General features: G+C 40.6%; 1 protein-coding gene across 1 annotated transcript in view; it reads left to right on the top strand.

Annotated features, from left to right (window-relative positions):
• Positions 1-5,770: 5,770 nt before the first annotated feature.
• The window catches only part of PPP2CA (protein phosphatase 2 catalytic subunit alpha), a 32,445-nt gene continuing 24,525 nt past the window's right edge, over positions 5,771-13,690 (top strand). The window contains exon 1 of the mRNA XM_027849197.1: positions 5,771-5,912. Within this exon, the coding sequence (XP_027704998.1) occupies positions 5,811-5,912 (102 nt within the window). The 5' untranslated portion in view covers positions 5,771-5,810. The remainder of the gene's footprint in view (positions 5,913-13,690) is intronic.

The raw sequence follows: 13,690 nt of genomic DNA, 5'->3' as shown, positions 1-13,690 counted from the left end.
GTTCCAAATTACTTTCCAGAATGGTTGGATCAGTTCACAATTACACCAACAGTACATTAGTATCCCATATATCATATATTTCTAAGCCATTGTCCTTTTCTCTAGACAGTATTTTAGAAAACCACATGATTTATCCTAAAGTCTACAATAGCCCATAAAAAGTCTGTTTTAATCAGCCCCAAATAGGTTAATGGACACTTAGCAGTCACCAGGGACTTCTTTAGTCAGCATATGTAGGAGGCCATTTAGAAGTCAGGAAGTGAACTAACATCAGACCACGAAGACTGTTTAGAAAGCTCAGCCAGATCTCATTCCTTCCCTGAGCTTTAATGCCAATTATAATGATTTGTCTAAGAATGTTTGGTAAGCTATAAGCTCAAGGTTATTTGCTCCTGTCAAGATGAGTTTTAATTATATCTACACATATATCACAAATAACACTCACACATGTTCTACTGCATTTCCCATCTGGGTGAAGACTCTCTCCTGGAGCCCATTTGCCTCATTCACTCACTTTCTCTCTGACTCTTGCCAAGAGATTGGGGTGGGGAGGGGGGAAGGATCATTCTTTTTGGTTTGCTTTTTAATTATTGTTCTAAGTATTTGCAGCTCTATAATGTAGACAGTCAATTCAGATTAGTCCAGAGTAAGTGGAATATGGATCTGTAGCTCTGCCTGTTATTCACTGTCCATAGAGTAAGAAAGCACTCTGGATTTCTTTTAATGGAAGAGAAATCTCAACATAATTTAGATCTATATTATTTGTTCCTTTTACATTTATGGTTTTTCCTTACTTCCCAATGAGAACTTCCTAGAATTCATTTCTTATGCAGTTAATCACATGTAATTTTATTAGTAGGGTGTTTTAAGCAAGTATAATTAAATTTCTTGCCTCCATTTGTCAGGGGAGTGGCACAAAATGAGGTCAGAATAAAAGTAGGTAACAGCATTTGTATTATTAGAAAGAAGCTCAAAGTATTTTAGGAAAAAATTCCTTTATTTCTGTGGTGAGCACATAGTAGGTATTCAATTCTTGTTGGATTGAACCAGCTTCATTTATGCAAAGGCATAGAAGCACCTGAGTTGAGGAGGTCACACTGGCTCAGGCTACAGTACCTACCCTCACTGTCCCAGTCCTGTATCTAGTCATTTGGTCCTCTAGTGAGTTCCAGGCTAAAATAAGCCTGACCCCTTATTACAAGTAAGCTCCCCATTCTCTCATTCACTGACTCATCAAACTCCTCCCCCTTTGCTATTCCAGGGATAATTCTATTTTTGTCTCTAGCCTAGGATTTCCCCAAAAGGGGGAAAATGAAAGAGGTATCCAATGTACAATATGAATCTGGAACAAAACAGTTCATTTATTCCCACACAGGAAGCAATGTAAGCATATGAAAAGTGCAGCTTGCATGAACAGAATTTAAATAGCACTCATCAGCTTAACTTTAACTAGTTTAGTCAGCTGGGAGGCTAGCCTAATTTAGGACATAAATAGGTTTTGCAAGACTGATAATTAACCATATTACATTTCACCTCTGTTAACATTGTCAGGCCATTGATTTTTCTGGTGGCCTCTCTATGAATCTAGCTAGCCCACTACTGCCTAGGAGTTCTCGCCAGGCTGCTACTTAGGTGTCAGGGAAGAAGAAGATAGCTGCTGTTGATGCAATCCGTCTAAGACTTTTTAATTCTCACAAGGCTAATAGGAAAGGCTAGAACGAAAGACATGAGAAACAAAGGCAGTCAGGGGCCTCAGTAGAAGTTGAGGTAGTTGAGTTTACGCTCAATTTGGTAGAGAAAGGCTTTCCTCTGATTTCTGTCCCTTTCTGAAGTCATATGATGTCAACTGGAAGGGCACCAAATGAAGGCCACCACTTCTTCAAGTGGGTGGGACATCCTGTGTCATTGACTCTTCTGCTTTAGCATACACTTAAGGGTTTCTCAATGAAGCCAGACCTGAACTCTGAAAAGACCCACCAGAAACAAGGAGAGAATGTCTACATATGCTTTTCAGAGTGAGGGATGGGAAGGGCCCCAATATACTCACAAACCTTCTGCATTGGGAAACAGCATTTAGTAGTGCTAGACACAGAGTCAGAAATTCCTGGGTTCAAATTCCATTTCAGATACTTCCTAACTGTAAAACCTTGGGCAAGACACTTAAACTCTTTAAGCCTCAATTTCCCTTGTAAAATGGGGATAGTGATACCTGAAGTATTACTTCATTTACTGCTTTACCATCTCACAGAGTTGTCTCAACTGAGAAAATGCATATTAAAAGAAGGCACTTTGTAAGTCTTAATAACCTATATAAATGCCAGGTATCATCGTCATTGTTATTATTAATATCACAGAGTAAGGCATGAATTACCTTTATTGTTTATATTTAGAAACTGCGTACCCTCAAACCAGGCTGATATTTTCACCATGATCCTTCTGGTTCTTTATGTTGAGCAATGTACCAGATAGACCACTTTCTTCTCTATAATACTCCTCTGCTTCAATTAACCCATAACCTCATTGGTGTGGTCACTTCCTCTGCCAGGGTAAATCACAATACCTCTATGCCTTCTGATCCTTGGGCAATTCTTGTCCATGTACAGTACATGAACCACAGCAATAGTAACAGCAAAATTGGGAAGGATGGTATGTTACAATTTGCAAAGTATTTTGACTTAGAATCATAAAATTGTCAGACTGGAAAGGACCTTGGTGATTATTTACTCCAATTCCCTCATTTTCCAGATGACTAAATTAAGAACACCTCAGAGAGGTGAAGTGAATTATTTGAGGTCTGGCAGTGAATTAATGACATGACCAAGACTATAATCTGGGTCTCTTGACTCTTTCATTCTAGAACTTTCTACCTTGCAGTGGGAATAGAATCGGGCAAAATAGACCATTTCCACGGTTGGCAAATAGACTTTGGCCTTTTGGGATAGGTGAGGGAATCTTGTTTCAGGTATAAGTATACCACAACACAGAATTAAGTGTTTAGGGGAAGCCACAGCTCTCGTTTCAGACCTAGGGAGCCTGAGCTGGTTAGCCTCGTTAGGCAGGTTGTGAAAGACAATTCTCCTTTTGGACCAGGGTGGGACAAGGCCTGCTGGGCTAACAGCCAACTGGTGAAGAAGGCCCCTATCAGAGCAAACGAGTAGCTGCTGTTTCTGTGGGTTCCGGTTTCCTAGCAGAGACTATTTTTCCTCTGACCTAGTCTAGGATCTTGGTACTCATGTTAATCTAATTTATGCAGTGAGACCCCATTATAACCCTGATTTGCTGCCTAGATCTGATGCTCCCCTGTAGGAGAAAGGGCACTATACTTTATGCAAGGAGACCAGATTTTTAATCTTAGTTTAGTCACTTAACTAGTTTTGTACCATCGTGCAAGCCAAGTCCCTGTTTGGGACTCAATTTCCTCATCTGTAAAATGTAAATTGCCCTGCTTCCTTTACAGGGTTATTAGAAAAATTAAATGAGATAAGGTCTATGAAAGTCCTTGGTAAACTATAGACTCTATATGAATATAAGGATTAAAGCCAACCAGTGTCCAAAAAAAGTATAGTGTACTTAATTGAGAATCAGAAGACCTAGATTTAAACCTGGCCTCTGGTACTCATCACCTATGTGACTTTGGGAGAATTGCCTAACCTCTCTGTGTCTGTTTCCTCATATATAAAATAAAGCCATTGTAGATCAACAATCCTTTAATAAGTCTACTATTTACAGACACTGTTGAAGGTAGGGTATACAAAGACAACAGTGAAATGGTTCTTACCTTTGAGGAACTCGTATTATAATGGTGGGTGCTATGTGAATATTTATTGGTATATGCATGTAAGATATATGCAAAGTAGATACAGGGCAACCTTTGAGAGAAAGGCAGTAGCAGCTTAGGGGGTTGAGGGGGAGGTGTGGAGGTGTGGGAAAAGATCTTCTATAGGACTTGGTACTGTTTTGAAGGAAGTCAGGAACTCCAAGAACTATAGGTGAGGAAGGAGAGCATTCCAGTCATGGGAACAACCAATGCAAAGGCTCTAAGATGGGAGATGGAGTGTTGTATATGGGGAGGAGCTGACACTTAACAACTTTGTGACCATGGGAAAGCCTCGTATCTAGGTCTCAGTTCCTTCATCAGTAAAATTAGAGAATTGGCCTAGATGGCCTCTGAAATTCCTTCCTGCTTAAAATCTACTATTAGAACTGGTTTTCATTTTCCTTTTTTTTTGTATTCCTAGCACCTAACACATTGGCTTGTACACAGTAGGCACCTAATAAATATTTGTTGAATTAAGGGGACCTATTCCAATATCCTCATTTTATAAATGAGGAGCCTGAGGTCCAGGGTGGGGAAGTTGTTTGACCAAGGACTGGGGCCTCCAGTGCAAGTCTTCTGATTCCGAGGATGGTGAGCTTTCTCCTCTGATATGAATATATCATGCTTATTGTCATAACTAGAGTTACATTTCCAGGAACCGTGTTATTCTGGGCTTGTACTCCCAGCAAGAGTAGAAGTCCTGGTTTCCTCCTTTTCACCAAGACAATAATGCTTTCTGTACACTCTGCAATTTATGCAAACATAGGCACCTACAGGTAGGTAATCATAAATGTTTTTGAAGATGAATGGGCCAGGGTTTGGGAGGAATGACTCAAGCAAATTACTCAGCGCACATAAATCAGGAGGCTTGGGTTCTAAAGGGGCTGTCACTCTTCCCGGTGGCGTGGGCCTATTTCTTCCTCTGTAAAATGAGGAAGTTGGGACTAAATTGTCTCTTCCAACTGGGTCAGGTCGATGCACCTTGAGCGCCGGCCCTAGGGAAGAGAGCTCTGATCTGTGAGAGGCTCCTAGGGAAAAAACACCTCGCCAAAGGAAACCCTTTTCGTCCTGGGTCTGGGGAGGCAACGGTGAGATCGCCGTCAGCACAACCGGTGCAAAGATAGGGCAGCATTCATGTGGATGCCGGCCCCACATCCCCAAGAGGTGCAACCGGTCTTTCCCGCCCACGAGTGACCTAATTACAGGTTTCCTCTTCTCTCTGGGAAGGCTCCCAACGCAAACGGCCTACCCCTCCTCCAGGGCCCCAAAATGTCATAAGGGGAAAGCTACTGTTGGGGTCTGGGGAGGATGGGGTCGAATCCATTTATACAGTGTGCTTTTCCCTGACCAAATCTAAGCCCTGCAGTTACAAAATCGTCAGCCAGATCCTCAGCGAGGGAGAGCACGCCCGGCGACGCTCGGTTGCCAGGCTCCCTCCTGGGAAGGCGCCACTGACGGCGCCTGCGCCCTCGCCCCACCTAGGTATACTGGGGTATACCTTCCTTCGGGCCCCGGTGACCACGGCGCCTGCGCAGTCCCGGGACTCCCTCCCTTCCGAGACCCCGCCCTGAAGCTAAGGTGCCTCTTCCTCCTAGTTCGGCCTCAACGCGCCCACACCCTCTATCCCTCTCCCTACGCCACCCTCCGCATTGAAACTGCGGCTGCGCCACCCCTTCTTCAAACTCCTGCCAGCTCCTCTCTCCTCCGCCTCCCCACGTCGGGAAGTTGACGTCAGTACGCCGGGCGGCCGCCATTACAGAAAAGCCGAGCTCCGGAGCTAGAGGGAAAGGAGGAGTCGCTGCCGCCGGCGCCCGCACCGCGGAGAGTCAGGCGCAAAGAGCCGGTCCCGAGGAGCAAGCCCCGCCGCCACCCACAGGCCCCGCGAGAGGCGGTGGCAGTTGTGTGAGTGCTTGCTTGCGGCCGGAGCGGCAGGGAGAGGGTGCCGGTGGGGCCCAGTGGCGGCGGCGGCGGCGGCGGCGACGGCGGCGGCATCATGGACGAGAAGGTCTTCACCAAGGAGCTGGACCAGTGGATCGAGCAGCTCAATGAGTGCAAGCAACTCTCGGAGTCCCAGGTCAAGAGTCTGTGTGAGAAGGTGAGGCCGCCCAGCGGAGCGGGGCCGCGGGGCCTCAGGCCCGGGGCCTGAGTCAGCGGTGCCCGCCCCCTCTCCCGGGAGGATGAGCCGGGCCCCCCTCCCCCCTCCCGGCTTTGCGCGGGGATCGAAGGCTGGGGGAGGGTCCACCGCCTCCTCTTCCTCCGTCCGGGGCCGCACCCACGGCCTAGCCCACGGGGATGCCCCGATGGCGGGGCGGAGTGCGGAAGGAGGGAGGGTAGGGAGGCTTCCCCGAGGACCCCGTCGCGCCTTCTCCTGGCCTGGGCCATGAGAGGGGCCACGGGCGGCCTGCGGCGGAGGTTGCGGCTGGCAACATGGCGGAATCCGCCGATCGACCCGATCCCTCGTCCTCAGCCCCTAGAGGAGGGTGGCCCGACCTGGGGAAAGCCCTTCCCTCGAGCGCGGGCCTCGGTGCCGTTTCCCGGGGCTGCTCGGCGCCCCCTGGCTCCGGCGCCGAGATTGGCCGCCGCCGCCTCTGCCTAAAATGGCGCCGCTCGGCTGGGTCTCGGGAAGCTTGGAGAGTGGCCGGGTCCGGCCCGCGGGGGGCGGGGAGGGGGAGGTCGGGGAGCCGCTAGCCGAGGCGGGGGGGGGGCTGGGCCCGGGGGGGGGCGCCCGGCCGGCGGGGCGGGGGGGGGGGAGGGCAGGGGGAGCCTCCAGGCGGGGTTGTGTGGGCGGAAGGATGATTTGAGGGGGACTGATCTTGTTGCGTGAGGAGGGAGGGATCAAAGAAACGCCGGGGTTAAAACTCAGAAGGTGAAATAAAATTCTAGAGTTAGGGTCTCCTGTTCTGTATGAAATAAGGGTCATTGGACTTGTAAAAATTAGACAGAAAATTCAACCCTTGTTACAATGTGTAACTTGCTGAAATGGAATTGAACTGCGTTCTTTGAACAACTTTGAACCACGAATTTTTCTGGGCTTTTAAGAAATTTTAGTCTTGAGTTTCAGATTTCAATGTAAGTAAATTGATCTTTGTTATAGTTACAAGAAGGGTGGTGGTGAAATAGTGTTTCATAAAATTTCGCTGATAATTTCTTGGGATTGAAAGAAATAGAAAATTGGCAAACCATTACTCTTTAAAGTGAGTGATTGGTATCAGTAAAATTCTGCAGCCCATAACTTCTCTCAGCTTATTTTGTTGATTTTCTTGTCCTTTATTTTTAAAAGAGCCCCATAATTTAGAGTAGTGCTGGTTGTTTTGAAAAGTTTGTTGAATTTATTTCTTTGACATACTTAAAATGTAAAACACTGAGAGATTGTGAGTCATGATCGTTTGGTATATTAACATTTTTCATCAAAAACCCCCCTTGTGCAAATAGATATCCATTTTGATTAATTATCTGAGGAATAAACTTAATGACTTGTAATTCTTATTGAAATTATGTTGGTAATTGTGCATATATTTTTTTAAGATGGCTCCACAACTTGCACTTTTTACAATGTTGTTGAATAATGCTATTAATAAAGTTTACACTGAAGAGCACAATCTTTAGTACATACAGTCTGAGCTTTGGTTAGATTCCTTTTTTCACAGTCTTTTTTATTCACCAAATAAAATCCTCCTTGCACGGAATGGAAGATACATTCTAAAGTTCAATAGAGAGGGAAATAAAGGCTTACCTGTCAGCTGACTAAGTGGGCTTTGGATTAATGTCGAATATGAAATTTACATTTAAACAAAAACTGGTTGAAAATCTGTTGCACAATTCTGTTTTCTTAAAGATGTGGAAAGGTTCTTTGTGCTCCTGAGATTGGCAGCTTAAGAAACTGTACTGTGAGCTGTCACCTAAGGTGACAGTTTTGAAAGTTTTCCGTGCAACCTGAGTAGTTCCTTCCCTTCAATAGATGTGGTAGCAAACTGCTAATTTATGGGATTGAATTTGAATTTGTATTGAAATTTCAATTTGTCTTAGAAATGTGTTCTTGACCCCCTAATTCAGTAGCACTAGGATAAATTCTAATTGAAAGTAGGCTTTACAATACTTGCTGAGGTGGTCTGTCCATTCATCTTAGTGTAGGAAAAAAAAACTCACATCATCTTTTGATTTTAAAATAAGTTGTTAGAAATACTGCTCAGGTATAGTTCCAACTCTTTAAACTTAGGAGCTGTAAATTTGTAGGTTCCTTTTAATACTTTGGTCCACGGATAAAACGTTATTTAAATATCAGAATAAAAAAATATTCTGAGTTCTATCCCCATATGTATTCTCCAAGTTGTAACTTGTGCCTGGAATGCACACCCTCTTCACCCCAATCCATTTCAAATGTAAGTAATATCTTCCTCCTTTTCTCATAGTGCTCTGACTTGGATCTCTCTTTTTGTATTTATTAAATTCTTTTCTTATTCCTATTTGTGTGTGAATATGTGTGTGTGTGTATGTGTATGTGTATGTCAGTGTTGATGTATAGTGTATTCCTGTATTTGCTGCTCCCTCTTTCAAATTACAAGCTTTTTGAGAGCATAGGTTGTTTTATCACTATATTCCAAAACCTAATACATTGCCTTGTGCTATGTATAGTATTTCCTGCTAAATTCTCATTTGCTTTTAATAAGAACATTTTATATGAGCCTATAGTCCTTTCAAAAACAGAATTTATTTAATCTTTTATATTTTAATAACTTTGTATTTAGGTCATGTGAACAAATGCTTAGCACCTATTGGCTTTTGCTAAACACTTAAGTGTTCCACAGAACTGTGCTGAGAGCTGGGGAAGGAGGGATAAAGCTAAGGTTCTTGGTCATCAAGAAAATTCCCATTTAATTTTGAAGTTGTTAAATAAAGTATTTTTCCTGGTTGGATCTCTTTCTATAGTGGAGGAGCTAATGACAACTTAATGACTAATTTGAAAGCTTTGGGTTAATGTATATTTTGATAATCCCTTTTAGACAGTTTTTTTCCCATCAGGTCATAAAAGGCTTTGTAAGGTGAATATTATCTTTTTGCTGACCACTTTACCAGTCTTCCTCTGGTGTTTTTGTTTTTATTTTTATTTTATGTTTTTCCTAAAATCTCAGTAAGTTTCTGTAAATTAATTTTAAAATTCACATTTGAATCATTTTGAAGACAGTAGTTTTGGTAGGTCTGAAGAGACAGGCTCATCAATATAAAACTAAAAAAGTAGGTTTTCCTAAATCTCTCAAGCTCCAGTCTTGCATCCCCAAATGTCTGCTGGACATCTCCACCTAAGTATCCCATAGATACCAACTTTGGATCATCCTTGACTCCTCACTTCCCATATCCAATCAGTTACCAAATTGTGTTGATTTTGTTTCCATGTTTCATCCATCCCTTCCTCTGCCCTAGTTGAGGTCATCATCATCTCACCTGAATTAGTGGCTCCAGTCTTTCTCCTCTTCTATCCATCCTTTGCAAAGCTGCTAAAATGATATTCCTAAAGCACCATGTCACTTATGCTTTAAAAGTTCCAATGGCTACCTTTTGCTTCCAGAATAAAAGTAAATCTCTGGTTGGCATTTAAAATCCTTTATAATCTAACTCCAGCCTGCCTTTACAGATTTATTATGCATTAGTCTTCACACTCTTTCAGTCAAGCCAAGCCAAACTGGCTGCCTTGATTTTCTTAGGTCATTCCATCTCCAGTCTCAGAGACTTCTTGCTGACTGTTTTACTGTTCTTGCATTGCCACTCCCATCTCATCTCTGACTTTAATCACTACTTTACTTTATGCTCCTTCAACTTTTCCTTAACACCCCTTCCCCATTTTTATTACTCATTTTTATTTATTTATTTATTTATTTGTTGATTTTTTTTTTTAAAGTGAGTCAATTAAGTCACACAGCTAGGAAATATTATGTCTGAGGCCAGATTTGAACTCGGGTCCTCCTGACTCCAGGGTGGGTGCTCTATCCACTGCGACACCTAGCTGCCCTGTTGTATTTATTTTGTATATATTTGTAAATTGAGAAGGGACCATTTTGATGTTTTATGTTAGTATCCTCAATGCCTAGCACTGTACTTGGGAAGTGGGTGCCTAATTATTATTTTTAGTAGTAGTAGTTTTAATAATGTTAGATCCCTTTTGCAAAAATCTTTCTGAATGGTTTTGTTTTAAAAATTATTTACATTTTTAGAAGAAAAAATATACTGTGTAAAAATTTAGAGTAATTGTCAACATATGCCGAGTTACGTTAAAGAGAACCTGATCCAAGAGTTTGTTTCAAAATGCTTATTGTATATTAAAATATTAAATGTCAAATGACAGTAGTCTGTAACAGGTCTCTGGTAGAAAATAATGGGACTATCAAAGTGTAGCATACCATGAACAATCATTAAAAATAGTTACTTGTGCAGGAAGGAAAAAATAAATCCCCTAATAGTTAAAACAGTGAATTTTATCTCTTCAGAGATACTCTTACTAGTGTGCCTTTCTGAGCTTTACAAAGTTCTTTTCTCAACTCTGTGAGGTAGCTAATTCAAGTGTTAACAGTTGAAGAAACTCATATTTGGTTCAAGAACACAAAGATATTCATTGCCTGTGCCATAATTGGGAGGGTGCACAATTTATGTTATAATATTTTGTTTTTTTCCCAGTCACATGTAAAAACAATTTTAAATGCTCATTTTTAAATATTTTGAGTTCCAAATTCTCTCCCTCCCCCCTTCCTGAGACAGTAACCATTTTGATGTAGATTATACATGTGCAGTCATACAAAAATATTTCCATATTAGTCATGTTGTGAAAGAAAATACAGACCCCTCCCCCCCAAAAAAGCCACCACACATGAGAAAAATTTAAAAAGTGAAAAATAGTAAACTTTGATCTACATCTAGACTCCTTCAGTTCTTTGCAGGTGTGGATAGCATTTTTCATTATAAATCCTTCAGAATTGTATTGTTGAGAAAAGCTAAGAGAATAGTTAAATCATTCACAATTGATCATTGTACAATATTGCTGTTGCTGTATACAATGTTCTCCTGGTTCTGCTCACTTCATTTTGCATCAGTTCATGTAAACCGTACCAGGTTTTTCTGAAATCATCTTGCTCACCATTTCTTACAGCACGATAGTATTCTATTACAGTAATGTCACAACTGGTTTGGTCATTCCCAATTGATGGGCATCCCCTCAATTTCCGATTCTTGACCACCACAGAAAGAGTTGCTATAAACATTTTTGTACATATAGCTCCTTTTTTTTTTTTTTTTTTAAATCTCTTTGAGATTCAGACCTGGTAGTGATGTTGCTGGATCAAAGGGTATGCACAATTTTATAGCTCTTTGGGCATAGTTGCAAATTGCTCCAGAATGGTTGGACCAGTTTACAACTTTACCAACCTTGCATTAGTGTCTCTGTTTTCCCACATCCTCTCCAACATTTGACATTTCCCTTTTCTGTCATATTAGCTAATCTGGTAGCCAATCTGGTACCTCAGAGTTATTTTAATGTGCATTTCTCTAATCCATAGTGATTAAGAACATTTTTTCACATGACTTTAGATAGCTTTGATTTCTTCATTTGAAAACTGCCTGTTCATATTCTTTGACCACTTATCAATTAGGGAATGACTTGTGTTCTTATAAATTTGACCCAGTTTGCTATATATTTGAGAAATGAGGCCCTTTATCAGAGACACTTGATATAAAAACATTTCCCACCTGTACCAGAATTTCAACTCGGATCTCTCCTAACTCTAAGTTAATTGATCTTTGCCACATAGCTTCTAACTTCTCATTGATGCAGTTTTTTATATTTTCAGCCTATCAATTATTTTTATACCTTAATATCATTAAGTAATTATATTTTATACCTATATTTACATAGGTATAAAAGTTTTTGCATAACCAGAGTGGGGTGTGTGTGTGTGAGAGAGAGAGATCCTGCACAAGTCACTTAAACCCAGTTGTCTCCAAAAGCAAAAAAAAAAAAGTATTCTTTTCCCAGGTGTAGTATTGTTTAAAAAAATTTTTTTAAGGCATATGCATCCTGTAAAGAGTGTTTTTGGTTATCACATGTGGTTCATTTTTAACCTTTATAGATTTGAAATAAGCATATTGCTTCCCATTGTTTATGAAACAACTGTTTTTCTGTCTTGTTACCCCAATCTTGTATAAAGTACATGAAAATTCCGAAGATCATTGAGATGTTACATTTTTATACCAACTCATTTTGTGTATCATGTTCTCTAACATTTTCAATCTTTAGAAAGAATGATCAGAAAGATATATATGTACATACTGGGCTCTTAGAGCCGAGTTCTAGTAATAGACCCATTCTAATTTCTACCTTTTTTTTTTGAATTTTTGAATAGGCCTTTGGAAGTACAAAATCATATCTGAAAATTATTGTAAAGTCTGAATAGTTAGAGAATTAGTACTTTTCCTTCCTTATTCTGAGTTTGTGTTGAAGCACATTCATTTAATAAACTTTTTTTGAACATTTTATGTTCAAAATTTATTTTAGGTGCCACACATAATAATGAATGTCTTGGCCCCTAGTCTTTTTTTTTTTTTAAGCATAAGAATTGCTTTTATTAAGTGTATGTAATTTAAAATCTCTGCTTTTAGAAATTGATTACATATTAAATTGTCAAATTCATGTTCTCTTGTTCAAGGAATGAAAATAGCAATATTCTTCATAAGGTTACATTCAGAAACATGGGTATGACCATAAAAGTATCATTCTTATTTTTTCTGTATGTTCTGTCCTCTACTCCCAATCCCTCATCCCCTATTAAATAAAGCCACAGTAGGATTTTGTCTTAATGACAGTGATAGAAAAATGATTAAGGGATTAAATGTTTGATACATTTCCTATGATACAAAAGAATTGGATAATCAACCAATCACCAAACATCAGTGGCCTACTATGGTGCTGGGCAAAACTCGAATCTCTCCTAACTCTAAGTTAATTGATCTTTGCCACATAGCTTCTAACTTCTCATTGATGCAGTTTTTTATATTTTCAGCCTATCAATTATTTTTATACCTTAATATCATTAAGTAATTATATTTTATACCTATATTTACATAGGTATAAAAGTTTTTGCATAACCAGAGTGGGGTGTGTGTGTGTGAGAGAGAGAGATCCCGCGCAAGTCACTTAAACCCAGTTGCCTCCAAAAGCAAAAAAAAAGTATTCTTAACTTCTCAGATTTATTCTTTGTGAACTGCCTGATGCCTATTGCATGGTAAGGTAACAACCTGTTTTGAACCAAGAATCTACAGGTGGTATGGTGCTCTAGGTACTATCTGGAGCTCAAAATATAGTAATGTAATAAAATTGTAGTTAATGTTTTTTCAAATGAGGTTACTGTCACTACTGATTTTGATATTTGGAACCTTCACAAATGTTGTACCACCTGTCAGAATATTTCTACAGGTTCCACCTGTTTGTACTATGAATCACATGTCCCTTGACCTAGGCATGGAGCAAGTGATACAGCTGATTTAGGTTCTTTGTGCCCTTGAAAGAGAGAAGAAAAGAAAGGCTGAGATTTTTGTTCAGTCACATTTGATTCTTCTTGATCCCATTTGGGGTTTTCGTGGCAAAAATATTGGAGTGGTTTGCCATATGTTTTTCCAGCTCATATTACAGATGAGGAACTGAGGCAAATAGGGTTAAGTGACTTGCTCAGAGTCAAACATCTAGTAAGTGTCTGAAGCCAAATTTGAATTTGAGAAGATGAGTCTTTCCAACTCCAGGCCCGGGACTCTATCTACTGCTCCACTTTGAGATTAGTGAGATGAAAAGGGAAATAGTTTTGTAATGCAAGTATAGTCACTGTTTTCCCTTCAATT

The sequence above is a fragment of the Vombatus ursinus genome, unplaced genomic scaffold (genome assembly GCF_900497805.2).
Source record: "Vombatus ursinus unplaced genomic scaffold, bare-nosed wombat genome assembly UNPS02007284.1, whole genome shotgun sequence".
Classification (NCBI taxonomy): Eukaryota; Metazoa; Chordata; class Mammalia; order Diprotodontia; family Vombatidae; genus Vombatus; species Vombatus ursinus.
Note: the sequence above shows the minus strand (reverse complement) of the source record. Positions and strands in the feature narration are given on the sequence as shown.